This window comes from Struthio camelus, chromosome 3 (genome assembly GCF_040807025.1).
Source record: "Struthio camelus isolate bStrCam1 chromosome 3, bStrCam1.hap1, whole genome shotgun sequence".
Taxonomy (NCBI): domain Eukaryota; kingdom Metazoa; phylum Chordata; class Aves; order Struthioniformes; family Struthionidae; genus Struthio; species Struthio camelus.
The window spans coordinates 73,242,472-73,268,832 of NC_090944.1; the positions used below are offsets into that span (position 1 = coordinate 73,242,472).

The 26,361-nt window shown below is 44.5% G+C and overlaps 1 protein-coding gene across 5 annotated transcripts in view; it reads left to right on the plus strand.

The window, feature by feature from the left end:
• Positions 1-9,291: 9,291 nt before the first annotated feature.
• MYB (MYB proto-oncogene, transcription factor) overlaps positions 9,292-26,361 on the plus strand; it is a 28,434-nt gene continuing 11,364 nt past the window's right edge. Inside the window, exons 1-14 of one of the 5 annotated variants that reach the window (XM_068938381.1) lie at positions 9,292-9,445; positions 13,292-13,409; positions 15,025-15,096; positions 15,764-15,856; positions 16,253-16,473; positions 18,055-18,289; positions 19,158-19,238; positions 19,640-19,744; positions 21,065-21,322; positions 22,360-22,722; positions 24,317-24,459; positions 24,879-24,993; positions 25,080-25,205; positions 25,884-25,994. In XM_068938381.1, the coding sequence (XP_068794482.1) occupies positions 9,423-9,445; positions 13,292-13,409; positions 15,025-15,096; positions 15,764-15,856; positions 16,253-16,473; positions 18,055-18,289; positions 19,158-19,238; positions 19,640-19,744; positions 21,065-21,322; positions 22,360-22,722; positions 24,317-24,459; positions 24,879-24,993; positions 25,080-25,205; positions 25,884-25,994 (2,064 nt within the window). In that variant the 5' untranslated portion in view covers positions 9,292-9,422. Of the gene's footprint in view, positions 9,446-9,813; positions 9,852-13,291; positions 13,410-15,024; positions 15,097-15,763; positions 15,857-16,252; positions 16,474-18,054; positions 18,290-19,157; positions 19,239-19,639; positions 19,745-21,064; positions 21,323-22,359; positions 22,723-24,316; positions 24,460-24,878; positions 24,994-25,079; positions 25,206-25,883; positions 25,995-26,361 lie in introns of those variants that run through there. The other 4 variants (XM_068938383.1, XM_068938382.1, XM_068938384.1 and 1 more) reach the window with 4 other exon arrangements.

The following is a 26,361-nucleotide window of genomic DNA, read 5'->3' on the forward strand; positions in this document are numbered from 1 at the left end:
CTCTCTGTTAGTGACCAATTTAAAGATAAGTAGATACTTACTCAGGAAGATGGACTTGTTCTGTAATTTTGCTTATGTAAAGTAGGTATATTTAAAAAAAAAAAAACACTCCCTAGAGAGACTGCCATCATACCTGAATTTCTAACTGAGAAAAGGGAATATCCCTGAAAACTCTAGTTTACCTAAAATCAGAATAAACGCTTTTAGTGAACGTTCCATATGAAAACATAAAGGGATTGCAAGTGAACAAAACAATGAACTGAGTATAATAAAGATAGTATACTCGTGCTTTATTTTTAAGAGACAGAGTAGTAAATACTTTATTGCAGACTTAAGACTAATAGGTGACTAAGTAAAGGAAGCTTTTTCCCAATAATAATGTTGCATGGCAAGTCACAGTCACTTGACCAATTTTCACAGGAAGAAATGGAAGAAATATCCAACTTTGACCTAAATGTATAGCTATGGCCAGAAAAGCTGTATCTGGCTGTATCTGATCCTTATCGAGAAATAATAACCTCATTAAACTGAAGTCCAAACAAGTGCCCCTACAGCAAGTTCACCTCAGAAAAGTTAAGCACTCTTGATGCTCAGTTTCTGTAGCATCTCCAAAAATAACTGAGGAATCAGAACCCAACTGCTGACCTGGTGGTACAACGGGCAGACGATGGTCCGGCTCCCTTTTCGCAGCTCTGAACACTTTACAGTGCTGACAACACTAGAGTTGTTTTTGTCAATATACTATCCAGATATGACTCAGAAGACATATGGAGAATAGATATGTATAGTACTAAGATTCAATTTTTAAAGTCACTTTTCTGTTCATAACCACACTTTAAAAACAAAAAAACAAAAAAAAAAGTGCTAAACTGACAAAACCTGACACTAGCACTTGTCTGAATTGTTAGCTGGTCATCTCTCCCCTCCTGTAACTTCAGTGGGGGTGGGACAGGGGAGAAGGGCTTCAGGTAGAACTCTGAAAAACTTCCGTTTTGGGAAGACTTTTAGGTGAACAAACCTGACCACTCTCTATTTTACACAATCACAAATTGTAAGATAAGGGGAGCTGTACATATAACCCAAATATATTTTTTACCCTTAAAAAAGAAAGAAAGAAAAGAAGAAAACAAATAGGTAAGATTTCAGTGTGCTATGGGGACTTTTTCATCACAACACTTCTGGGAAGTAACATGTCCTATAAATAGAAGAATATGCTTTGCACTTGTGAAGCACATCTTGGAAGCTATATGCATAATATGGCCATTTGTTGCGTGATCTATAATCCATACTAGAAAGCAACAGTAGATGGCCTACTTTTCACAGAAAGTGAGAGCTAGAGAAAACCACATTGTGCCATAGGGAGGGGAAGCACACACATAGTCTTCATTATTAATTGGCATACACAAAAAGAGCGAGCAGAAACAAGACTAGTAAAAGAAAGAAGGGAATTCTCCCCGGAAACATATGGGAAGCACAAAACAGAAGTAATAAAACATTAAAGAATAGGGATACAAACACGACCCTGTCCAGAAAGTGCAATCGTTATTAATGAGTATAACGAAAGCACTGGAAGTGTGAATACAAAAGTTAATGGCTTCTTTCATGTGTGTGAGTTAGTGCACAGCAACAGTCTAAGGTATCTAAATAAGAAATGTAAGGAGGAGTCTTCCAAGTATCGTTTTCTATATAACTAATCAGTCTTCACTGAAGGGAGAAGTAAAGGAAAGCACAGAAAATTCCAGTTTGACACCTGTCTTTTAAAGCTGTTTTCATTTTCACAATTTATCTTTGTAGTTCCTACACAACAGAGCTACAAAAAACCAAGCATTTTCAGCAAGTCAGTCTTGCACTAGACGTGGTTTTTGATTCACCTATGTCACTGGTTTTCTGGAGAAACCCCATCTTTAAATTAGCTAGGAAGGCCCAAATCCCTAAAGATAAATAAGCACGTAGGCTTTATTTAGGTGCCCATGTATCTTTAGGAATCTGGGGATAAGGCTTTTCAATACTTTTGACCATCCTTTTTCTTTTCAGTTGAGCCCTCAAACCACAAGCTTCTGAATGTTGTCAATCAATATTTACTCAGGAAATATTATTGCAGGCGCTCTAAGCATTTACAACACTGGAAAACCAGTGAATGTAAATGAATGCAGATGCAATGTTACATGCAATTTGAAAAGTTATTGCCGAAAAACATACTGTGAATGTGCTTTCAAACACACTACACAACCTTTGTTGGAATTAATGCTCAATAATAACATAGTGACTGTTTTGAAGTTGTCTAAGTAAGAGCAATCAGCTATTAACTACCTAGTCCACCTATTTAATTCCTTCGTCTTACTTGTACCTAGATCAAGCAAACTTCTTTCAGAACTAGTGATGTGAGATAGGAATAGCTTAATTGAATTAAATGGAAATGTTTATGGGCACAAAGACGACTGGAACAAACACAATAGTATTTGTATACACAATGTTACTGAAAGCATAATTTGACAAGCTCTTAAACAGCGGTGGATAACGAGGGTTGCAAGCTATAAAATGGAGGTGATTAATTCTGTCTTGGCCTGAAAAAATTGCTTTTCCTGCCAATCTTTTGCCATCTCCTGCCGACTAATACAGAAAGGGGTGACATAGGGCCTGAGGTTGTAAAACAAATATAGTGAGAAATGAAAAGCTTTACCATCTAGCCTACGTTAGGCTACCAAAGTGGTAGGGTAAGTGTGAAGCAAAATACAAAAAGAAGAGAGGAACTGATTGCACTTCACAGTATTCAGTTAGTCCAATGTTTGCAGAAAGTTTGACAGGAGGAGGATTACAAGTCAATAAAACATTGCATTATAGTAAAATGATAGTGGGATATAGGGTTTTGTGTGTGAAGTGTTACATATCCATGACAGGATGGGGTTAATAGCAGGTTACCCTACAAAAAGAGAGAGAATACCATGGGTAAGTTAGGACCATAGAGGGACGCACACCTCCTTTACATATCTTCCAGTGCAAGAAGAAATTCATTAATGTTATAGACAATGGGCTTGACAAGACAAGAGGCTGTCCGTCCTCTCATTTAAAGCAGTGTAAATCGAGTATATTTCTTTCCAATGTAGCAAAGTCAACAGAACAACAGGGGGGAAAGCCTGCTGTCAGGGGAGAGTCAGGCGTCTCCAGGGCTGTGCGAGTGAAAAAAACGGGTAAACTTAAGCAGTGGGCATCTGTGAGACTCTGATATGTTCTGCATTGCACAAGTAAGTGACTCAACTCATTTACACGTGCTTACCCCCAACTACGCTGCTGTGGCTTATAGGTTAAACGCTGCTTTCCATCACAGCAGGGTAAACCGGAGAACCTCAGAACCACCGACAGAATTACTTTGCACTTACCAAAATGCATTTACCAAAATGCAAAAGCAAAAACGGGCGAAAAAAAGCAGGCCGAATTCTCTGTCGTCCCAGTGCAAAGGTGCAACTCTGTCAGAGGACACGTTTAAAAGCAGCTACCGAACAAAGCCTCTGTGCTTGCCAGCCGAGCATACATTATAGTAACCACACCCTTCTAGGTAAACCATGTACACAGAGCAAATCACTTCTTTTGTGAATAGGGTTTACTTTATCATTTTGAAAGGCATATTGCTATTTCTTGACATATTAGTATGCTTAAATGAATCGCTTGAGAAAATAAACTTATTTACCTGTGTTTACATTTATTTGTCCTATTCTCTATTATTAATCAAATTTGACTAATATTTTTATCACATCAGGTTTTAAATAAATAAATAAATACCACAATTGCCTTTGAAATACTAGCTGCTAGCAATAAAATACAGGCAAGAAAACATATAGTTTCCTGTATTACGACAGTAGGTGAAAGAGCTGTATAGGCAACAAGTGCTTCTTAGTGTTAGCACTGTGCTTTACAAAGAAAAAAGAAAAAAAAAAAGTCATTCTGTGTGATGATGTGTGTTTTTAAGTGGAAGTGGATTCGTTTGCACAGGGGGCCCTGTGCTTGCAGCACCGTCAGCCCACTGTGTTTGGGCAGCCCCAAACCGTCGCGCAGTTCTGCTGAGGTCTAAGGAACTGGCCCCAGGCCTGATTTTGTACCTCTTATACGGTGCTGTTTCAGAACAAATGAAATAACAGCTTTTGTACAACATATGTTCGATTCCTATGGCACTCTATTTCTGCAGTTGGAAAGCCTCAGGCATTGCTCTCCTTCCAAGTCAGGCACAAACAAAGAGGGTTTACCACAAAAAAAGAACCTCTGCTGAAAAGTGGAAGGTTTACCTTTGCTCCTTCACTCAAGGTCCTAATTTCATCCAGTTACGTCCCTTCCCTTCGCTCTAATATTATACATCTATAACCTACAGTTCTCTCCCAATAGCTGCATAAAGCATTCTGCTCCCTGCTGAGTTTCCCTTACCCTTGCAACCAACAGGATCGTCTAAGAGTGTGCCGTCAGGAAAGTCTAGATCTTGTACCAGAAAGGAAATAGCTCTCTCATTCTGTGGTTTATCCTTTTCATATAAAATTTCAATTGGTTCAGTCTAACCTTATCACTGGATTCTTATTACTGCCTGACCTGAGCTAAGGCCAACTGTACTTAAAAAAAATAAATAAATAATGCACTCAGTGGGTAAGCCTGAATCATTACTGTCTCATTCTAGTTTTATACCAGAACGTGCTGTGGATTTCCAGTGTAGTTGCTCTGGTATAATAACAGGATAACACAGTGGTATAGCGGGCTCTAAAGCTGCACACAGTGAAACCGGGAATACCTGTCAACAGGGGTACAAAGCTTAAAATCTAGGCTAGGCCACCCGCAGAGCTGGAGCAGGAGAGGCAGCAGAGCTCCTCGTTCCCTTTTTAAACATATGGATGCACTGCAAAGCGCGACTGGGAGCGGGAATCTAGGCCAGCGATAGTACAGGAGAGATCACGGCCAATGCAATTATCTGCATCCTTCAGCCAGGAAGGGCTCTGCCTAGCTTGGCGGGGGGATCTTGTTTCCAGCTTCCGAGACAGTTTCCTCTCAGCTCACGGCCCTTTCTCTGGATTTCCAGCCTGGTTGCAAGCATGCACGTAGGTACGTTGCTGCGGAGGCGGCCGAAACTCCCGCTGACCCACAGTTCGCCACCCATTTCGGCCCCAACAACTCCCGTGCCACGTCCACTTTTGGCAGGGCGGCTGGAGGCCATTCACACCGCTGTGCTTGCTCGCAGAGTCCCTGCGCACATGCAAACCTGGGTGGGGACGCCCGCGCCACCTCTGCCGCAGGTACCCATCAGGAAGTCAGAGCTCAGTCACTGCGCTTGCACTCCCAACACACTTTACTGGAACAGCCGCGTTGATGCAGATCCTTAGACATAATCTATGTCCACAGGAAAGGGAAGCTGGCTGAATGCATGTCACTGAGTGACTTGATCTATGATACAGCCAGAGTTAAACCCCAGTCTCGTACCTCCCTCCCCAGAGACTTTAATCTTACCTTCTTTCATGAAAAACTATGTTAGGGAGTCCACGTTAAAGGAAAAAGTACATTTGCATTTTGCTTCAAATGTGTTAGCAACGTTTTTTGGAAACATTTCTGGCCAAAATACCAAAAAATATTTGCTTTTCAATGATAAAAACACTACAACTGCATTTGAAACTTTGCAGTCCCGAGTCTAAAAGTGAAACTAAAAAAGTGAAAGTTGCTTATTGATTTTCGTTGTACAGGCTGAGAGAAATGCAGAAAGTAAACAAAAAGCACATATATTAACAAGCATTTATAAAAATTCTTGTAGTATTCTAAGCTGCCATCGGACCAGTGGGAAAGACAGGTGGCTGTTTATAGCATAAGTGATCACATTTATAAAAAAAACGTGTAAGATCACACATGTTATAAGATACTGATTTGACAGCATTCCTTTAAGGTTCTGTAACAAACTCAGAAAATGTAGGAACAACACATACTTAAAGATTGTTGCTGGGATTTTCCAAAGCCTGAGAAGAGGTTATGCAACTACCTCCTATCCATGTGGAAAATCCCAGGGTAAGGGCTTACTACTACTCTTCTCCCAGACAAATTTTCTTTACGATACATCTGGTCATGCCTGGCTGAGGTTGGCAGTACACAGCCCAAATCATGCCAGCTAAACAGTGGATCGCAACAGCAAAATATTAAGGATGAACACAACACGTCCTGGGTTTGCTGTTTAACTATGATAATTTTTGACATTTTCTAAACATGCTTTTAACTCCATTTTGAGGTTTGTGTTTGCAGTGGTGGTGCCGGAAAACAAGTAATTCAGTGTGTATTTACCATTTATATAATTACTTTTATTAAATCGCTTATATAATTTGTGGAAGTAAAAGATCACCAGAACATGTAGTTATACTGTTTACAATTACTCTGTCAGGTAGTGCAATTACTATAAATAGGCTCAGAGACATCACTAATTAATGAAGTTGGAAAGGTAATGTAAGAAGAGGTCTGCTACTGCACATCTAGGGCATATGATCAGATGTAAAAGGGTGGTTTCTTTTTCTTTAGGGCTTTAGGAGGGATACATTAAAAAGAACCCTCACACCCCAGATTGCCTCAAGCTACACATGCTCAGAAAATAAAAGAAAATACAAGAGTTGTGGGTCGTGTTAGCTAAATTTTAAACATTAAGAATGAAGCAAGACCAGCAGTGTGCATGCACACACCTTACTGATTTTAGTGGCTTTTATGTATGCAGACGAGGGGAAAACTGATCTTTAAATCAGGGGAGAAAGTGTTTTTTCCCTATTTATTTTAAACACAGTAAAGCCATGTCTTATTTGTGATTTCATGTCTTTTTATGAACCAAATGTCTTTTTTTTATATTCTGGGAAGAAAAAAGTATTTATTCAAAGTCACTGGAGAAGAAATGTAGTCTTGCACGCAACCTTCAGAAGAAAATTGTGCATATTAACAGTTCTCTTGAGAGCAATAATAGACATTCTTTGCATTTATTTCAGCAAATTTACATCCAAATCGGGAAGATGGCGGATTTGTCTCAGTTAACATTGAAATATTTGCAAAAATCAACAAGGGAAAATGTTTCCCACAGAAGCAGGAAGAGATACAACCTTGCACGCTTCAGATCATACTTCTGTGGGAAATGGTAGGCAGCATGACCATGCCACTTCACCGAATTGTGCATTTTCAGTCACAGAAAGTAGCAGAGATATTCTCCGTAAGTAGAAGGTACTTGTGACAGCAGATCTGATGAATCCTTTCATACCCTTACAGCTGTGTTGACTACAGGCCCAGCTTCAGGCCTATTTACATAAGCCATACCGGCTGAGTGGCACTCAGAAGTCACTCTTGATTTAAACAGCTTTCTGCAAAGAATTCAGGATTAGATCCTAGCAGAGCTCTAGCAGCATCATTCCCGTCATCAGCAATGAAAGAAACATTTCCCAAACAAAACTCCACTCTTGTGGATTTGTCTTAGTTTTGATTTTGCTTGATCAACGTTCTTTTCCAAATGAAGGGAATAAAGCATCCACAACAACCAGCAAGAGTGCCTAGGTACCGGATGGACACCTAGATGTGTTTTGTTAGGTGCCAACATAGTTTTTGTGTATTCTTTGTGGCCCTCTGACTTTCTTTATTCCCTAAATACACCTTTACCAGAAAAAAAAAACAAAAACAAAAACCAAACCTCCAAAATCCAAGGGATCTGTGTAGCGTTGCTCCCTGCTGATACCAGTGCACGCTTTAGAGTAGACTGGGTTTAACACTGAGCTGGATGCATCTTTGGTTTTCCAGTTCTCCCCCGTCATTACCATCACTAAAGCACTCCCTTCCTAGCAGAGTATTTCAGCACGTTTCCCAAAGACGAGGACCCTTTTGGCTGCGCCAAGCTCCCGCACGCTGCGCTGCACCTGCCCACCCGGCGCAGCGGATCCAATTTTACAGGTGGGCGAATAGCGGCAGGGGCGACCGGACGGCAGCTCCCGCCGGAGGCCCCGGTGCGGCACAGCGGGACTGGCGTAAACCCTCGAGCTCATTTGGGATAACGCGAAGCCCCCACGCAGAGAGGCTGGGGGGGGGGGGGGCGGCCCCGGCTGAGCGCCCGCACGGCCGCAGCGCGTTACGAGACCCACGACGGCGCGGAGGGGGGACGGTGCCCGCGCAGCGCCCCGCGCCCGCCCCGACCCAGGCGGGCAGCGGCGCCCGCGCACCTTGCGCGGGCCGCGGCGCTCGGCGGCGCCCACGGCCGCCGTCCGGCCCGCTCCGCGCCGCCACCTCGGGGCGGCCCCGGCGGCGGGAGGCTCTGCCCCGCCCCGGCCCGGCCCGGCGGCGGCGGCGGCGGCCCCTTGAAGAGCCGCGAGCCTTTGAGGAACCGCTGCAAAGCCCCGATGTTTCAAACTGCAGCCTAGCCCTGGGAGCTTTGCATGTTTCGCCATTTTTTCACGTCCTGACTCATTTCTGTATCAAAAATTGTGCTCTTTGGAGCTCATCGGACACCCACCGCCTCTCCCGAGGCGGCGGCGGCGACAGGCACCATCCACGTCCTGCCCGCACCAAGGGGAACTAGAGTAAAAATCCCCCGCCGGACGGCAGCGCTCACTCACTCCAGCACGGGGCAGCGAGCTCCCGCCGCCCCCGCTGCCTTTATTTTATTTTATTTTGCTTTACTTTACTTTAATTTTTCCCTCCCTGGAGGTTGCCGTCCCCGCAGCCAGCGCTGCAGCAGGTGCACGGGCCGCCAGGGCCGCCCCCCCGGGCTGCGGGAGGCACCGCCGAGCCCGGCGGCGCTGCCGAGCCGGGGACGGGCACCCCTCGCCCGCCCCCCCCGGGGGGAGTCCACAGCGGCGCTACCCCCCTCCCCAGTCGCCCCCGTCGGGCGCGCCTCCGTCGTTTGTGTGCCCGTGTGTGTGCCGGAGGGGGGGGTGTTGAGCCCGACGGGCGACCCCCCCCCCACCTCCGACAGCCTCATCACTTGTAGCCTTCACACCACCGCGGGGAAAGGGGGGTCGCGCCTGGCCGCGCCGTCGAGGGGCTGCGGCGCGGCGGGCGCTGCCGGGCGGGGAGGCTTCGCCGCCGCGGGCCGAGCTGGGCCGGGCCGGGCCGGGCCGGGCCGCGGCGGCCGCGCTGCCCCGCGCTGCTCCGCGCCGCCCCGCGCCCCGCCGCCGCGGCACGGGGCCGCCGCGCGGCGCCAGGCGCCTGCGCACTGCAGGGGCGCCAGATTTGGCGGGAGGGGGAGTGTCCAAAAGCCCTTTGTTTGATGGCATCTCTGTTTACAGAGTTTACTCTTTAATCTCAACCTGTTTCCTCCTCCTCCTCCTGCTGCTCCTCAAAACTTCAGTGCGCGGCGGCGGAGCGCCTCGGCGCAGCCCGGAGCAGGGCGCGGCGGCCGGCGCGGCGGCCCCCGACCTGCCCCCCTGCCACCTCCCCCAGCGGCCGGTGCGAGGATGGCCCGGAGACCCCGGCACAGGTAACGCCGGGGGTGGCGGGCGGCCGCCCCGCCGGCGGCGGGGTCTTTGCGCGCAAGGGGGTCTGCCGGCCCCGCGCCGCGCCGCGCCGCGCCCGCCCGACGGGCGCTGGGAAGGGGCCGGGGGAAGGAGCCGGAGCCGGGCTCGGCAGAGGGACTGCGGCGCGGCGCTCCGGCCGCTGCCCCTCACCTGGGCCACTGCGCCCCCCGCCCCGAAAGACGCGGCGGAGCGATCCCGCTTAGGCCGAGGGCCGGCAGCCCCGCGGCTCCTGCCGCGCTGCCCCCGCGGGGCCCTGCACGCGTGGCGGAGCGGGGGGCCGCGCTGCCCGCCTGGACGTGCGCGCCGCGCCGCGGGGCTGCGCGCCGGGCAGCTGTAAGGCAGGAAAATGTCGGACCGGCGCGGCGGCAGGTAGCGCCGTCGCGGCTCATTCATTCATTGCCGGCGGGGGTGGGATGTCAGGTGGGCGGCGGGCAGGGAGCGCGCCGGGCTTTGGGGCTGGATTTCTTCTCTCCTTTTTCTTTTCCCTTTTTTTTTTCTTTCCCTCTGGCTCCTCTGCCTGCACGACGGCGGCTCTCCCGCGCTCCCCTCTGCTCCTACAGCTGTGCCCTGCGAGGCTTTGCTTTTTCGGGCAGCCGCCGCTCGGCACATGCCGGAGCGCGGCGGCTCGGCGGGCGGCTCGGCGGGCGGCTCGGCGGGCCGCGGCTCCGACGGGGCGCCCGGCCGGAGCTGTCACCGCCGCCCACCGGAGGAGCCGCGGCCGTCCGCGCCGGGGGCGGCGGCGGGCGGGACGGGACGGGGCGGGCGGCAGCGCCTCGTGGCCGCCGCCGCTGGCGGTGCTGCCGGGCGGGCGCACAGTGCGCGGTTGTTGTCTAATTAGCTGGGGACGGCGGGTCGGACACGTGGAGAGGCTTTTTTTTTCTCTCTCTCTCTTTCTCTTTGCAGCCCGGCATCCTGCCCTCTTCCCCACCCCTTCTGCTGGGCTTGTGACAGGGGAAAGAGTCCCGCTGCCGGTTTTCGCTGCCTGGCTGGGGGCCGCGCTTGGCGGGCCGGGGCGCAGGGCACCGCGGGGAGAAACAGGGGTTTGCAGGGCGGCGGGAGGCGGAGGGCGGCGGGGTGAGCGCCGGGCCGTACTTTCGGAGTGTGTGTGTGTTGGGGGGGGGGTGTTACCGGGACTGGCTATGAATCACTCGCCCTGTCTCTCCCGGCGGAGAGGGACGGCGCTGCCTGCCTCGCGGGCGCCTCCCGGAGGGGCCCAGCGGGCGGCGGCGGCGCTGCGCCGGGAGCCGCGCTCGGCGGCAGGGGCGGCGCGGCGGCTCGGCGGATGCCGCCTGTCCCGCGGGGCGCGGAGCGGCGCGGGGCCGCCGGCGGGGCCGCCCCGGCGGGCGGGCGGGGCGCGGCGCGGCGGGAGCGGGCTCGGCCCCGCGGGGCTGGTGCCCGAATTCCTTCAATCACGGTAGCAGCAGCGAGTCATTTCCTCTCCGCCGCCCCCCCCCCCCTTTTTTTTTTTTCTCCTGTTCTTTATTTCTTTCTTTTTATCCCCCTCCCCGTATCGTTGCACAAGTCGGTTGCCCTGACAAAAAGTGCCGCGTTGCTGCGGCGGGAGAGCGCTGAAACGGCGCCGGTAGCCCCCGGCGAGCGAGGCCGTAACCCTTTGCCTCGCTCGGGCGCCGCGCCCTGCTGGGCCGCTCCAGGGAGAGATTTCGGGGACGGGGGGCGAGGTGGAAAATAGTTTTAGAGCAGTGCCGAGGGGGCCCCGTTTGGTAAAGAAGCTATCAAGCGTCCTAAAATCCCGAGGCCCTTCTCTCCTGCTGGAGAGCGCAGGTAATACACTGGGATTTGCTCAGTTCTCCAGTGCCACAGCAAGGCCTTGGTTATTTAAATAAATTATTTACATCACGGGCATTGCATTTAGATCATTTTAACCTGTTCATCGCTAGTGCTCTCTGCCTGTTTCGGGGCAGCGTTTCTTTGATGTGCCTATAATATTTCACGGCACAGGAAACGTCACTGTTGGATGCATACCTAGTGCTTTTACTATCAGCGAAACCAATTTTCAAAATGATACTTGGAAACTGAGCCACAAAACTTTGTTTGGCATGAGGGTAGTCACACAGCTGTCTCCGCGTGTCACTTAGAAGAGCGCCTCTGCTCCGAGCAGCAGCAGAGGGATGGAGCTGAACCCATCCCAGTAGGAGAGTATGAGCTTTGCTCATGTGAGTAGCTCCGCTGAAGCCTGGGAGACCACAGCTGCCAAAAAGGAGCGCCTGCTTGGCATGCTGCATTGGGTCTTCAGCCACTGCTAATGCCAAAAGGTTGCATGGGGCTGGGCACAGGGAGTGACACGTGAGGCCAGGCAAGCCCTAGGACTGAGGCATAGTGGTGGCAGGTTGAGGATGGAGGTGATGGGTTTGTTGGGTGAGACCAGGGGCCACCCGGCAGTGGCTCAAGCAAGGCCGTGCACGTCGTTGCAGGTTCTGAAAAACTTCTTACTTGTAGCATGTTTTTCAGGATGCGTGCCAAAGGTCAGAAAATGGGGCTGAACATTTAAGGTGTGATCAGCCCGGTATACTTTAAAAGAAGATATGTTTAACAGCTTGCCTTTGGAGGTGTTTGCATCTTGGCTAGCAGTCTCTGTGCTTCATGCAGCTTAATTGAAAAAGAGATCCCCGGAAAACAGGTTCACAGGAAAAACAATGCCTAATAATTAACTGGTGTATGGTGAAGTTGGTTGTTTTATTACCAGAAAAACCCTTTCCATTTGAATGTTTTACTCATAATTTAACACCTTCAGTTATATCACAGTTATTAGTCTCACACATTGCCATTGTCTCTTTTCTAGCGCTGTGGTTATTGTCTCTTAGCTAAAGTTTCAATGTTTTTATCTTAAAGTTGGAAATAAAATATTACCCACCAGAAAGACAGGTCCTGTTGCAGAACACGCAGTCTGAATTTTAGTTAACTGGACAGAGCAAGTGCTATCTGTGAAAAACAGTAGTAGATCCTTTTTTGCCCAGAGATAGCCTCTGGGGAAATCCCTTAGTCATGTATGAGGTGAGTAGCAGAGTACTTCAAAAACCGTATGAGGTATTCAGAAATGGAGTAGAGGTAAATAAAGAGGTAATCAAGCCATGAGTTAGAAAAGTGTGTCGTATAAAATGGCTCAATCATTTATTTGTTAGTTATAGGTTATTAAATACACTTGTCGTCAACCCTTGGCTGCCTAGACCTGTGAATGTCAAGCACATTTTATATTAAAGTTTATTGCACGTTAATGCTACCACTCTACTGGCTTTACTTAATTGTAGAAACTTCCGCCTTTACATATTGGGATCATAAACATATTCTCTAACAAGGCTGTTACTGGTTAGCTTTTTGTATTTATACACAGTCTGTCTTGTTTGGGAGCGGTATAGCTATTAAATATACAAAACCAGTATTTTTCAAAATGTATGGCATGAGTTAAAGATTGCGGGTATGCACTTGTGTAATGGACGCAGCCTCTTGTTCTCTTCATTGTCCCAAACATTGTATTTTAATTTGAAACCTTCATTGGTTGAAAGTTTGCCAAATGTGTAATTCACCACTGATCTAACAGTATGAGCAGGTCTAAACATGCACAGTAATAAGAAGGTTGCCAGCCCTTTGCTTGTATCTGTGGATACCAAAAACAGCAGAACCAGTTCAGAATACTAGAACAACAGAATGCAGAACAAAATCTTGTTGTGCAAGTTTTAAAACTTTTATCTGTATAACCTTTGTAAAGATTGTAGTGCTTTTTGTGCGCTTTGTAATTGAGCAGCTCGAGCGCTCATGTTCCGCTCTGTGTCTCGTTGTGTTTCCTTCTGCAGTATATATAGTAGTGATGACGATGAAGAAGATGTTGAGATGTACGATCACGATTATGATGGTCTGCTTCCTAAAGTTGGAAAACGTCATTTAGGAAAAACCAGGTGGACCCGTGAAGAGGTAAATATGAGTTCATTCATCACCTTCTGTAGAGCGTGTGAAAAGACATCATGGATCAAATTCTTATCTACCCACTGATTTCAGGGACAATCCCTTTATACGAATAAGGACAACATTTTTGACCTATTAGCTACATTTAATGTTTTTATTTAACTTTGAGAAGCATTCTTTTCTTTTAAATAAAATGCATAAAGAGCAATTTTTATGTCCACTGAGGTCTGCGTTACAGATACTTGAGTCTCTGTGTGATCCCAGTTGGAGAAACAGATTAAGAGTCACCTGCAGTAGTGTTTGGTTGTTACTGCTGCCTCTTTTTGTTTGAAAATGGTTGCTATGTGAGAACTGACGTGTGTTCAGTGTCCCACAGCAGCAAACTGTGGCAGGAACTGCTGCAGCCCTTTTGTGCCATTTGAAATTTGCACTTCTAATTGCAGCATTATGATTCTGAATGGAAATAAATTAAAAGCTAGAAGAAAGAAATCCAACAGTATCAAAATTGAGCATTCAAGATGTATTTCGCTTTTGAAGGTCAAAACACATTTTTAGTCACAGTACCCTTCTGTTGACTTTCCAGATAAATTCTGGTATCAGCTCTTCTGCCAGGTGGATATCCTGTGGCCATTTAATTGCTTTAAGTTTATTGTGAAGTATATAAATACAATTATTAAATTATGTTTTGACTTTCTCCTCTCTACCAACTTATATTGATATATAAACAGTGGCAGGTCACCTCTTTTTCTTTTTTTTTTTTTTTTAATCATAGGCTGCTCTTACAGGGATGGATGTGGTTCTGATACAGCCTGGGAGGAAGGGATGGCTGTGTAGCCCAGTGGCCACTTTGCTGTCACATGAACTGGGGGCATATTGGGAGGCGCCAAGCCGGGAAGGGGAGGGGTGTTGCCCTCCCCTTATCTGTTGGGGCAGTTCTCTCTTGTGTTAACGCCATCTCGATCCTTCCCAAGTACGATTAGTTGCTTTTGTCTTTAGGGCCTATATTACGGGCCTTATCATTAAAAATAGCGGTGCAAATTTCTTGTTGTGGCGAGTATGCAGAACTCCTTCACAGTGATCAGTAGCGAAAAGGAGCCGTTAGTTTAATCGTACGTTCATAGTAAGCTGATAGGGAATAAGCAAATTACTGGGACTTCCATTACTTGCAAGACATTTGAAGTTCAAGACTCTTGATTTTTAGAGGTCCCAAGACAGCTGGGTGCCTGAGTGTTACTGAATTTCACTGTTAGCCAGATGCCTGGCATCTCGATATCCATGCACTACTGTAAATCCAGTGCAAGAACAACACATGGATTGCTTTAAGCGGCAAAATGGGAATGTGTAAGTTGAGTCACACAGAGGCACAGAAAAAGTCAGTCTTTCTCCTACAGCAAAGTTAAAGAACCTGCCAAGATCCACAGGAGAAGGAAAAATCTCCTGATTTAGGCAATTAAAAGCATAAGAAGACTACAGACTCCCCCTCCTTAATCTCAGGCCATGACCCCACAAAGAAGCAAATACATAAAAAACTAGTAGTAGAGATTTTTTTGGGGGGGGGGATCTCTTTCATTTGCGTTATAAGAGATTGCAATATCAGTTATGTTTGTTTTTCTTAATGATTTAGGATGAGAAACTGAAGAAGCTTGTGGAACAGAACGGCACAGAAGACTGGAAAGTCATTGCCAATTTCCTTCCTGTAGGTGGATATTGGTTTCTGTTTCCAGTTCTAGTGACAACTCTTTATCAGGGGTTTCCAAGTAAAGGAAAGGGGAGTGGTTGTTTCATAGTTATATTTTCGTGGAAGATATAAAACCTCCACAGATGGAGACCTCAGAAATTTAGTTAGAGTATTGTGGAGGCCTTACCTTAATTTTCCTTTCACTTCTCAGGAAGGGTTGAAAAACATCAAACAAACAAAAATGGGGGGTGCAGGGGTGTTGCACAGTAGATGAGGTAGATATAACACTAAAACAAAATATCTCAGCACAGAGCAAAAATAGCTTTGATGGACTGTAAGTGCAATTCATAAAATAATATTTTGGGCTCTTCACTTGTTGTAGAAATACTGCATGCGCAAGCTGGTTTTAAATGATAGCTCTCGTGCCAAATGGTGAAGGTTCAGTTTGTGTACTTTTGGTGATACAGTCATAACTGCAGAAATGATGGAAATACTCTCTAGTTCAGTGACCGTCTTGATAGTTGAGCACCTCCTTTTCAGACCTACTGAATCGCTCCCGTATAGTTTAATAATAGTAGCTGACAGTGAAATTCATGGGAAGCAAGTGTACCTAGACTGGAGCGGTATCACTAGATGTTCATCTTTTTAAAGAATGATTTACTTTGCATATCTTACATTTCGTTAGAATCGGACAGATGTTCAGTGCCAGCACCGATGGCAGAAGGTATTAAACCCAGAACTTATCAAAGGCCCGTGGACTAAAGAGGAGGATCAAAGGGTAAGCAGTTTTCCATTTCCATACCTTAATAGTGGATTTCATGAATTGGGACGCTTGAGGTTTCAGTGATGTCGATGCTAACGTGGCCTGAGGCAGGACTGATCCTATATCAGTGCTAAGTATTTATACAGTGCTTTCTAAGTGCTCTGCACAAATTAATTAATGTTGATTTGCAACACTGTGATGTAGAAGTGCAGTCTGGAGATGTCTTTACTATTACTAGACTTTTCCTTTTGGGGAAAAATATAAAGGGGAAATGGGAAGCCTTATCTATGTATTAGCTCTACTGTGGTGATTTTGAGAAATGCCATTGAAAATATTGCTCCACCACAGAAAAATTGCATTGATTCATTATGCATCATTAAATACAGGCAGTTTTTATGTCCTTCTTTGAAGGTAATAGAACTCGTGCAGAAATACGGTCCAAAGCGCTGGTCTGTCATTGCTAAGCATTTGAAGGGAAGGATTGGAAAACAGTGCAGGGAGAGGTGGCACAACCATTTGAATCCAGAAGTGAAGAAAACCTCCTGGACAGAAGAGGAAGATAGAATTATTTACCAGGCACACAAGAGACTGGGAAACAGATGGGCAGAAATTGCAAAGTTGCTGCCTGGACGGTAATGACATATACCTTTAGCTCTTAAATAGGAAAGAAGGAAAAGGCTGCAGGCCTGAGCAGTCTGTTTCAGTTGCCTGGGGCTGCACAGTGTAAATGAAAAAATTTTGGACTCAAATCCTGGAAAGTCAGTGACATCAGGGTGCGTTTTTCCCAGTGGGGAGCTGTACGGTTTGGTCAGTAGATGGAACAATATGCTATTTTTACATGCTTTAATGTTTGCCATAGGTAAAAAAAACAATAGCTAGAGCAAGACCATAGCATTTTCCTATATATGTGTGTAATCTTATTTGTGCTTGAAATAACAGAAAAATTTTAAATTCATTGAACAGGGAAGGATCAGGCTCTACAAGTGGGACAGAGTTAATATTCAGTTGAGGGTATATCTTCAACCTGAAATCCAGTCAGTTTATTCAGAAGGATTTAACAGAAGGTTGCTTCAGCATTTGTAATTGCTCCTGAGGCAGTCAGACAATTTTGACCTGTTAAAAATCCATATATAAGATAGGAGAAATAGACTTCCTCAAACTCCAGTCCTGGAAACATTTTATCTCATTCAAAGTTTAAGCACAACTTGCATATGAATTCAGAGATTCAGTGTCTTACTCAGTCTATAGTAAAAGTGAGTCAACATAAAGTGTAATCAAGCACATAATGTAAACAAATGTTTTCCCTTCTTGTTTTTATTCTTATTATTTGGTGAAACATCTTCAAGATCCAAATGCAACGCCTGAGATTATGATATACTCTTAAGTGGGCGTTCCGTAAGTTTCCTTGGCCTTCTGGAAGAAAACAAGAAATGGATCTGCTGCTGGGGAAGTTTTCCTGTAGCTTCCACACATCACAAATATTTCTTTCAACAATATTGTGTGATGATGAGGTTTTTCAAATAGAGGAGTTGTTTCTAAGTGTGCTCTTACAATCTCACAAACTTGTTAAGTTTTTATAAGCTTTTTCTGACTCATATTTGAGAATTTGAATTTCAGTTTTTCTGCAGCTGAGAAAAATCATAACAGTTTTGTTTACTGTGCTTGTGTGTATAGCATGATGCTATCATTGTCTAGGTAGCCCATTGGAAAGTTGTTTGGAAGTTAGCCTTTTCACAGCTGTTTTCTGCGGTCTGTCTTTCCAGCAAGGAGATACAAGAAAGTTCCACTGAAATATTGAGATTTACAAATATGACGTAGGCAGTGCTTAGGGTAGTCTCAAAGAAGGACTTAGCCGTCACTGTCACCTCATCTCATGGGAATGAGGTGAAGCCAAAGTTCTTAATTTCTTAACGGTCTGAGAACTTAAGACAAGTGTTACAGAAGTGTTGTGTTTCCACAGCACGCGGGTTAGGTTGCTCCAAAAATCATTGAAATTATAGTAGCCCAGCTGTCTTTTTCCCTATCTTTTATAGCGAATGTCTTTCTTGAGAAGTGGAGCGTAGCCTTTTCAAAGGTAGGGGCAGGCGGAAGGTCAGAGAAGAGCACTAGGTTTTGATCAGAAACACCCGCAGCAGTTCCCTGTCAGTTGATTTCAGTCTGAATTTAAAATTCTTATTTGCAAAACTCTTTAAGTATGTGTGTTCCTGTTGTAGAACTGATAATGCCATCAAGAACCACTGGAATTCTACCATGCGCCGGAAGGTCGAGCAGGAGGGCTATCTGCAGGAGTCTTCCAAAGGCAACCTGTCTTCAGCAGCTGCCGGCTTTCAGAAGAGCAGTCACTTGATGGGCTTTGCTCACAATCCGCCTTCTGCGCAGCTCCCAATAGCCGGCCAGCCCCCTATGAGCAACGACTATCCCTATTACCACATCTCTGAGCCACAAAACGTAAGCGCCTGGAAGTGTTTCTTTCTGTTTGGCTTTGGGGAATAGATATAAGTTAGACACGTTGGATCTGAGGAAGGATGCAAGGTCTTTTTGCCAGCCTGGTGGATGGGGGTGAAAAAGTTAGTAAGCCCTTTGGGTCGCTCTTCAGCAGGGCTCGTATGTCTTTGGTGTCAGGCAAGGACTTCTTTGACTAAGGCCGCGATGAATGCATGTACGTTTCAGTTTGGTTGCTGGCATTGTAGTGATGAAATGGGATTCAGCGTTTTTAACATCTTATAAGGGGAAATAACAACTCAGCAATGAAAATGTATTTATTGAGTACTGTTTCTTATAGCGGTTAATTTTATCCTTGTTGAAAATCAGTTGAATCTGGGTAATTCTGTATTCTATGTCAAAATCCTCCCCCGTTCGCGTTAGCAATATTCTGTTTGTGGGTTGTCGTCAGAATCAAGTAAACAAGTATTGTTTTTAATCTGATTCCTTTTCTATTAATGATTAATAATGAAACAGGCTACTGCTTTAAACAGTTGCATTGTCGAGTTTTAGATTATAATAAAATGCATCTTTTGTATTTTCACTTCAATTTAGAAAATTGTACAACTGCATCTATAAATTATTCATCTTTTCTCATTCAGGAAGGATAGATACTTCATATATGAATTTTACTTTCTTCCGCGTGGCTTGCTGTCATATTCCTAAAAACATTTTAGTTTTCTCTTAGACGTTCTTGTTTTCTTGCTATTTCATCTCCGTAGATTATAAATGTTAAGTACCTAAACCCAAATTTATCTTTAACCCAAATGCACAATGCAGGACAGTTAATGTGATAGAAATAATAACTTTTAGTGTCTTCTGCTTTTTGGCCTAGGTCCCTGGCCAGATCCCATATCCAGTAGCACTGCATGTAAATATTCTCAATGTTCCTCAGCCAGCTGCTGCAGCCATTCAGGTAGATAACTTGAACCTCATTTCAAGATCCAATTTGTTAAACGTTTGATATACAAGTCAAAATGTGGACATCTTACACTGAAGAAACATGTTAATGTAATAAGCGTGACGAGAGAAAATGGGGAAGGTGGGGGAGTTCTAACATGGCTAATAATTGCTTCTTCTGAAGTGAACTTAAGACACGATAGTTGACTTCTGGTGTGCTAGCTTTCACTTTCTCCATCTCAAATGTCTGTACTGATATTCAGCAGGGACTTTGATAGTGGAAAACACAATTGACGTTTGTTTCATCTTTGAGTCTAATTTGGCTATTATAACCACAGGACGGCAAGCCATAAGCATTTTAGTTGCTACATCCTATCAGACCTTTATCTTTTCTTTTCCCTTAACTCTTAATTTCAGAGACACTATAATGATGAAGACCCTGAGAAAGAAAAACGAATAAAGGAATTAGAGTTGCTACTAATGTCGACTGAGAATGAACTGAAAGGGCAGCAGGCATTACCAGTAAGACTGTCACTGTGTGCTTGGATGGAGGGATAGCAGCATTACCCCAGTGCTTGTCTTTTTAACTTTTTACTCCCCCTTTGCCTTTGATACTAATCAAGGCTCTATATTTCCATTTTAAAAGGATGAAACATAGCACATATATAGTCCGCATTTGCTTGGTGAATTCTTTTGTAAGAAACTGTTAAACAATTTGCAGTTATTTTACTTTTGAAAAGTGGGAGCAGGGCTGGGCTCTGTTATGTTATGTAATATTGGAAATTGGAAACACGATGGTGATACTAAAATGAAAAATCCCACAGATCTTAAAACAATGGGATCTGCATTCCTGAAAGTGTGCAATGGTTCATATGATGAAAATGTAGTGCCTGTACATCAGATTTTTCTTCTCTGTTGTATTCTTTTCTTCAGCTGAGTATTACACACTTTGTAAGCTTCAGACTTGGTGCATGTTTGACAGTTTGTTTTACTTCTCTGAATAATGTTAGATCCTTCATAACTGCATGTGTGAAACAAATGCTGGCTATTACTGATTTCTTACACTTCGTTGCGTATGCCATTGGATGTTAAAATGTGAAAACCCTTACGTAATTACTTAACACCATCACCAAAGCCACGGACGCCCAAATCGTCTTTGAAGATAGGTGATAGCCAGCAGATTCTTTTTTTGGGTAATATTTAAATTAATAGTAAAACAACTGCATGCATGGTACGTTAGTTTGGCCACTTTTTAACTTTAGTTAATGTTTTGCAATTTCTTCTGTTGCATGATCACACTGGAAAGAAACTTCTGTTAATTTGTTCTTCTGCTTTCCTAACCATGTTGATTTGACAGCCTCTTCATTGCATTGGTGTAAGCTGTAGCATTAGACAGGGACAGAAGAAGAAAAGGAGATAAGCAAACAAAAGCAACTCTAACTCTTAAACTCTTTAGCCTACTACAGTGCTGAGCGCTCAGTAGGGAACTCCTGCCGTTTCTTGCTTCTCACAGAAAATGACTTACAGTCACTTTTTGAGCTTTTTGGAGTAACACGATATGACTTGCTTGTATATGAGTAGTGATACGTGCTCATAATCGTGGAAATCAATAGTGAGGTAACTTTGGGATAACATATACAATGCTGCTATTACTTAAAATGAGATCTTGCCCTGATGAAAGGAAACATCTTGACAATTGTTTCATAGGCATAAGTTTTTAGATGATGATGCAACTACTTTTATCTTTCCTCCAGTGGCATCTGACACCTTGTGCAATTTCATTGCTAAGTTCCTTCTGCCTTTCCCCCCCCCCTTTCTTTTTTTTTTTCCTTCTTCCTTTAGACACAGAACCACACATCAAACTACCCAGGCTGGCACAGCACCGCAATTGCTGACAATGCCAGGACGAGTGGTGACAGTGCACCTGTTTCCTGTTTGGGGGAACATCACCACTGTACTCCCTCTCCACCAGTGGATCACGGTTGCTTACCTGAGGAAAGTGCATCCCCTGCGAGGTGCATGATTGTCCACCAGAGCAACATCCTGGACAATGTTAAGAATCTCTTAGAATTTGCAGAAACACTCCAGTTAATAGACTCCGTAAGTAGAACCGTCGCCTCAGGTCAATTTGCGTGTGGTCAAGGACTAAGGGGAAAGGAGCTGGGAGAGTCCTAAACCTGTTTCTTTTTTCTGAGTAGCTTCTAATTGCTACAAGAGCTGAAGCTTGCCTTCTGAAATAACAACACACGGTTGTTCGTAAATGAAGCCCTCGAGTGTGGATGCGTATGCTCTTTGTGGGTTTCTCCCTTTCCTGCTGCATCTCGGTATGGGAGTGTGATTTTTAGCATAGTGCAAAATAGGAGTTTGAAACAGTTTCTTAATACATTAAATCTGCTTACAGTCAAATCAGAGACACCAACAAACATTTTAAACAATTGAATAATACTTACTTGTATCTGAAGTGATACGTGCTGTAGGTTTATGTGAGGCTGTTGATACATCTGCATTGTTTTCTGAACGTTTTCCTTGTGGCAGCGGTAGCTGCTTCTCAAAGTTTCAGGAGCTTGCCTGGCATAGCTAAAGAACTGGAAACACAGTATTTAAATACCACATAGCTGACTGGCGTTGACATTGGCATTTCTTCATTATGGTCTCTCAGACGCTACATGTAACAGAAGTAGCGCCTTGAAATACGTTTGTTGGTGGCACCTTACTTCAGCAGCAATGGCATGTGCTTTGTGCGGGGCCACATCCCGTTCAGCATGTCCTGAACAGTCGTGCTGGTTAGAAGGAGACGGACTTAGATTAGAGTCCGGTGCACACATTCCTCTGTAACGAAAGGCTCTCTCTTCATACCGAGCAGCTACTACCAGTGAAGTAGTAAGGACATCATTTGACTCATTGTAGGAACTCAGTTGCCAGCAACACTGGGATGTTAGACAGTTCAGTATACTAAAGGTATACATTAAAATCACAAATAAGCATTCACAGTATTACTCAAATAAACAGGGTCACGCTGCCTTGAATTGGGAAAGACTTTGTTTTTGTTGTTGGTTACTGGCATATCTTAGCGCTGTATTTTCATGAGGTGGCACTATACACTGTCTTATAGCTCCGTGCCTCCCACGTTGTTTCAGGATCCTTCATCATGGGGTGATCTCAGCAGTTTTGAATTCTTTGAAGACACAGATACTTCGGCTAGCAAAGCTCCCTCAGGCAAAGCCGCGCAGCTTCAGCAAAGAGGGGCCAATGCTTGTAGACCTCACGGACACCCCATCACAAACTTGAGCAAAATCATGTCGAGTCAGGGCTCTCCCGGCTCACCAAAGTCCTTATGTGCCTCACAGTGCAGCGCAGCTCCGTGGGTCCTTCTTCGCAAAAGGAGAGGGCACTCCAGCCCCTTAGCCAGTGGCCACAGTAGCACCTTGGTACTAGCTGACGTCAGCAGCTCAACTCCTAAGCGCTCCCCTGTCAAAAGCCTGCCCTTCTCTCCCTCGCAGGTAGATCAAGACTTCTGCACAGATGTTACTAATTCTCAAAAGTCACCGCAGTGTTAACAATCTAGAAACTAATCCTTTGGAACAAATGACTAATTACCGTTGCGCTTGCTGATTTCACTCTGTGTTTGAATCTTCTCGCTGCTCTTAAGTCTTCACTGCTGAGTTTAGATGATCAGCAAGCTAACTGTTGATTCTCTCTTTTTTTTAAATTCATCTGTGGGTTTTTTTTTTTTCATTTGGATCATTTTTGTAGGGGAATGTGATTGCTTGCTTTGCTCTTGCTGTTAACTTCTTCAACTACTAGAATTTAACATTTCTGACCATTTGTAATACTTTCCATCTCTGTCCACTTACAGTATGATTCATTGACCTAGAAAACCCCAAACTGCATTTAAATAGCAGTCAGGTTGTGAGACAAACTGACAACAACCGGCAAATTCAAATCATGGCTCTCCATCCTTAACTCAAGCTGTGCGGGGTGGGGTGGAATAGGAATGAAGAGAAAATTGGCCTGTTAAAATTGTCTCATCTGCACTTTGGAATTCGTACCGTTTGTTGCTTTGTTTCACAGCTGTAGCACTATTTAAACATGTTCTGTTTTTTTGGTTGCCCGTGTTATTTCTGTTGGTTTAGTCTTTGGTTTGACTTTGATCCTTAAAGTCAGAAAAACACTATTTCATTGAAGGTTATTAAAAGATTGCATGTAATGGTCTCCCGCTGTATCTCCACTTAGGTGTTTTAATCATATATTATTTATCCAGTGAAATCTATATTTTTATACATGCCGTGCTTTTGAAAAGTTAATTTTAATCTCATTCAAGTAAGTCCAGAATGTAATAGCTCTTATAGTCAGTCTTTATCAGAATAAAGGATACAGCTATACTCACAGATTTGCAGGCATTAGAAATGGAAACAATAGTTTAGGCTACTAAGTGGAATTCCTGCAAAAGTAATTTCCCCCCCTAATGCCACTGCCTCCTTTCCAGTCAGAGATTTCCATTCCAGCGCACTCCATGCAGCCATCGGGGCCACAGTTCTCATCTTACGCTGTGAAAATGGAGCGCTTCGTTTGGACGGTGATGACAGGAAATTTATTTTCCGTTCATAAACACTTTATTTACTGCTTTAAAAGTACCTAGATTCTCCTGATAACTTTCATGGAATTTAGCCCCATTTCCTGTGGGTTTATTCCTGAAACATCCCTTCTTCATTTTCACTCAGGTCTTACATGGGCATGCTGCTCTTAAAATTAATTGCAGTTAATTTGCAGAATACCCAAATCAGGCTTTTAAGATTTGGCTCTTTAAGCGGTGGAGAATGTTTCTCTTTGGAAGGGAGTATCATTTTGTTTATAAGTTCCCTTTCTGAAGATGCTAGGTTTTGCTTCCTGCATGCGTCAAGCAAACTGTTTGTTGGATTTTTTTTTTGCCACACAGTCAGGTACCCTCCATGCACACACCTGTATTATAGGTTCAGGAGAATCACTTATGTCAGTGAGAAGGAAGTGGTTTCCTTCATTCAATAAAGTCAACTTAAAAATCAGCCTGGATGTAATCTGGATGTTCCTACTGATTTTCTCTTTCCCTATTTACAGTTCTTAAACACGTCAACCAGTCACGAAAACCTGAGCCTGGACAACCCCGCTTTAACTTCCACCCCCGTGTGCGGCCATAAGATGGCTGTTACCACACCGTTCCACAGGGACCAGGCTTTCAAAACGCAGAAGGAAAATCATTTGTAAGTCTCTTACAACATTGTGTTGTCCGACTCGTGAGGGTTTGTTTTTTCAGTTTTGGGCACAACCAAAACAAAATGCTGCCTGACTGTGTGTTTCCTGCAGGGTTGTTTGCTAGTACATTCACATCTTTGTTAGTTCAGAGTAATACTTCCATTTTATAAGTAGCAGGGTAGCTTATTAATAAGGAATAATTGTGCATGTAGACTCGACATTTTCTTGGATACAACCATTCTGCCTTATAATAGTTAAATAGATATTTTTCCGCGAAACCGAGGCGGCTACTTAAAAATGCGTTATATGATTGCAGGAAGTCATTTACCAAAGTCTTAGAGCAGTCATTGTCTGTATGCATATATTTTTGCAAGGGGTTAATATTTCCAAACACATTCCTTTAAAGTTTTTCTGCCTCTTTTCAAAGTTTCAGAACTCCAGCAATCAAGAGGTCGATATTAGAGAGCTCTCCAAGAACACCCACTCCATTCAAAAACGCACTTGCAGCTCAGGAAATCAAATATGGTCCTTTGAAGATGTTGGTAAGAAGGAAACAATGATAAAAGTTGCTTTGATATTAGTGCAGAGGGATGTTCTGGGACTCATATATGACGTTTCTTCCTTTCAGCCTCAAACTCCGACTCATCTGGTAGAAGATCTGCAGGACGTTATCAAGCAGGAGTCTGAAGAATCTGCAATCGTGGCTGGGCTACATGAAAGTGGACCCCCTTTGCTGAAGAAAATCAAACAAGAGGTAAATTGCAAACTTACCTGAGGCAATTTAATTCAGCACTCTTTGCTGAGAAACTTATACCAATGCCTTTTCTGTTAAATAGCAGTGTCTATTTTTCTTTCATGTGAGCCCCAAGATCTTTGCCGGTTCTGTATAGTGTACTAGGAATGCCTAATTCATCTCCCATTGATTTCCATAGAAGTCTTTCTGCTGTTTTCAGCAGGGGTTTGCTTGGGCTGTTCTAATGCAGTTTTCATTTGAAACTTAAAAAGAAAAAAAATTAGACAGGAATTTGGATTGAATCCTTCTAATATTGGTGAAAACTATAGAAGAATCCCACAGGGACCAAGCTACATGGAGTGACTTAGAAACCTGAGCATTTGAGGACATTGCATTATATTGCTTTGTCACTAAAATTCCAAAAATACATATGTTCTCCATCGCTTTTAGGGGATTAAACTCTTGAATACTGACAGAGCGCTGAGTGCAAGTATTCAAAGTTTTATTAGATAAGGTTCTTTTGAGAACCTTGAACATTTTTTCTGCAAAGAGCAAGGTTGCTGTGAAAGATTACACTGTAAATCTGTGTCATGCCCAACTGTGAAGAATATTTATTCAGCCTGTTAAAAAGTGGACAGGTAGATCTCCTCCTGATCAGTTAGATACTGCGTTTTATCATGGTGCCTTTCCTGCTTCCAGGTGGAGTCTCCAACAGATAAAGCTGGACATTTCTTTTGCTCAAACCACTGGGAAGGAGAACACCTGAACACTCAGCTCTTTACACATGCATCTACTGTGGAAGATGTGCCAGTAAGTTCAAGTTTCCACACCACCAAATGATTTTTCAGTTTTACATCCCTGTCCAGTTCTTAAATGCAACAGAGAGAATAGTTTATGTTTGACTTTCCTAACAAGAAGGCATTATTCACTATTTACATACTGTTTTTCTATACTCAGCAGATAAGAGGCAAAATCTTTCTCTTAATTACATTGTTGTAAGGCCTATAGAAGGTAGCAGGAAGTTGCAGCCATTGCACAGCCCATCATAGTTTTTGCGAAAAGCGTGCACTTAGAGGACATCTGCACCTGCATATAAAAATGACCAGGTCATGGAGTTAAAACTGTTAAAGAAAAAGGAACTCTGTATTGTTTTGTGCAGAGGAGCCCCAGCATGTGC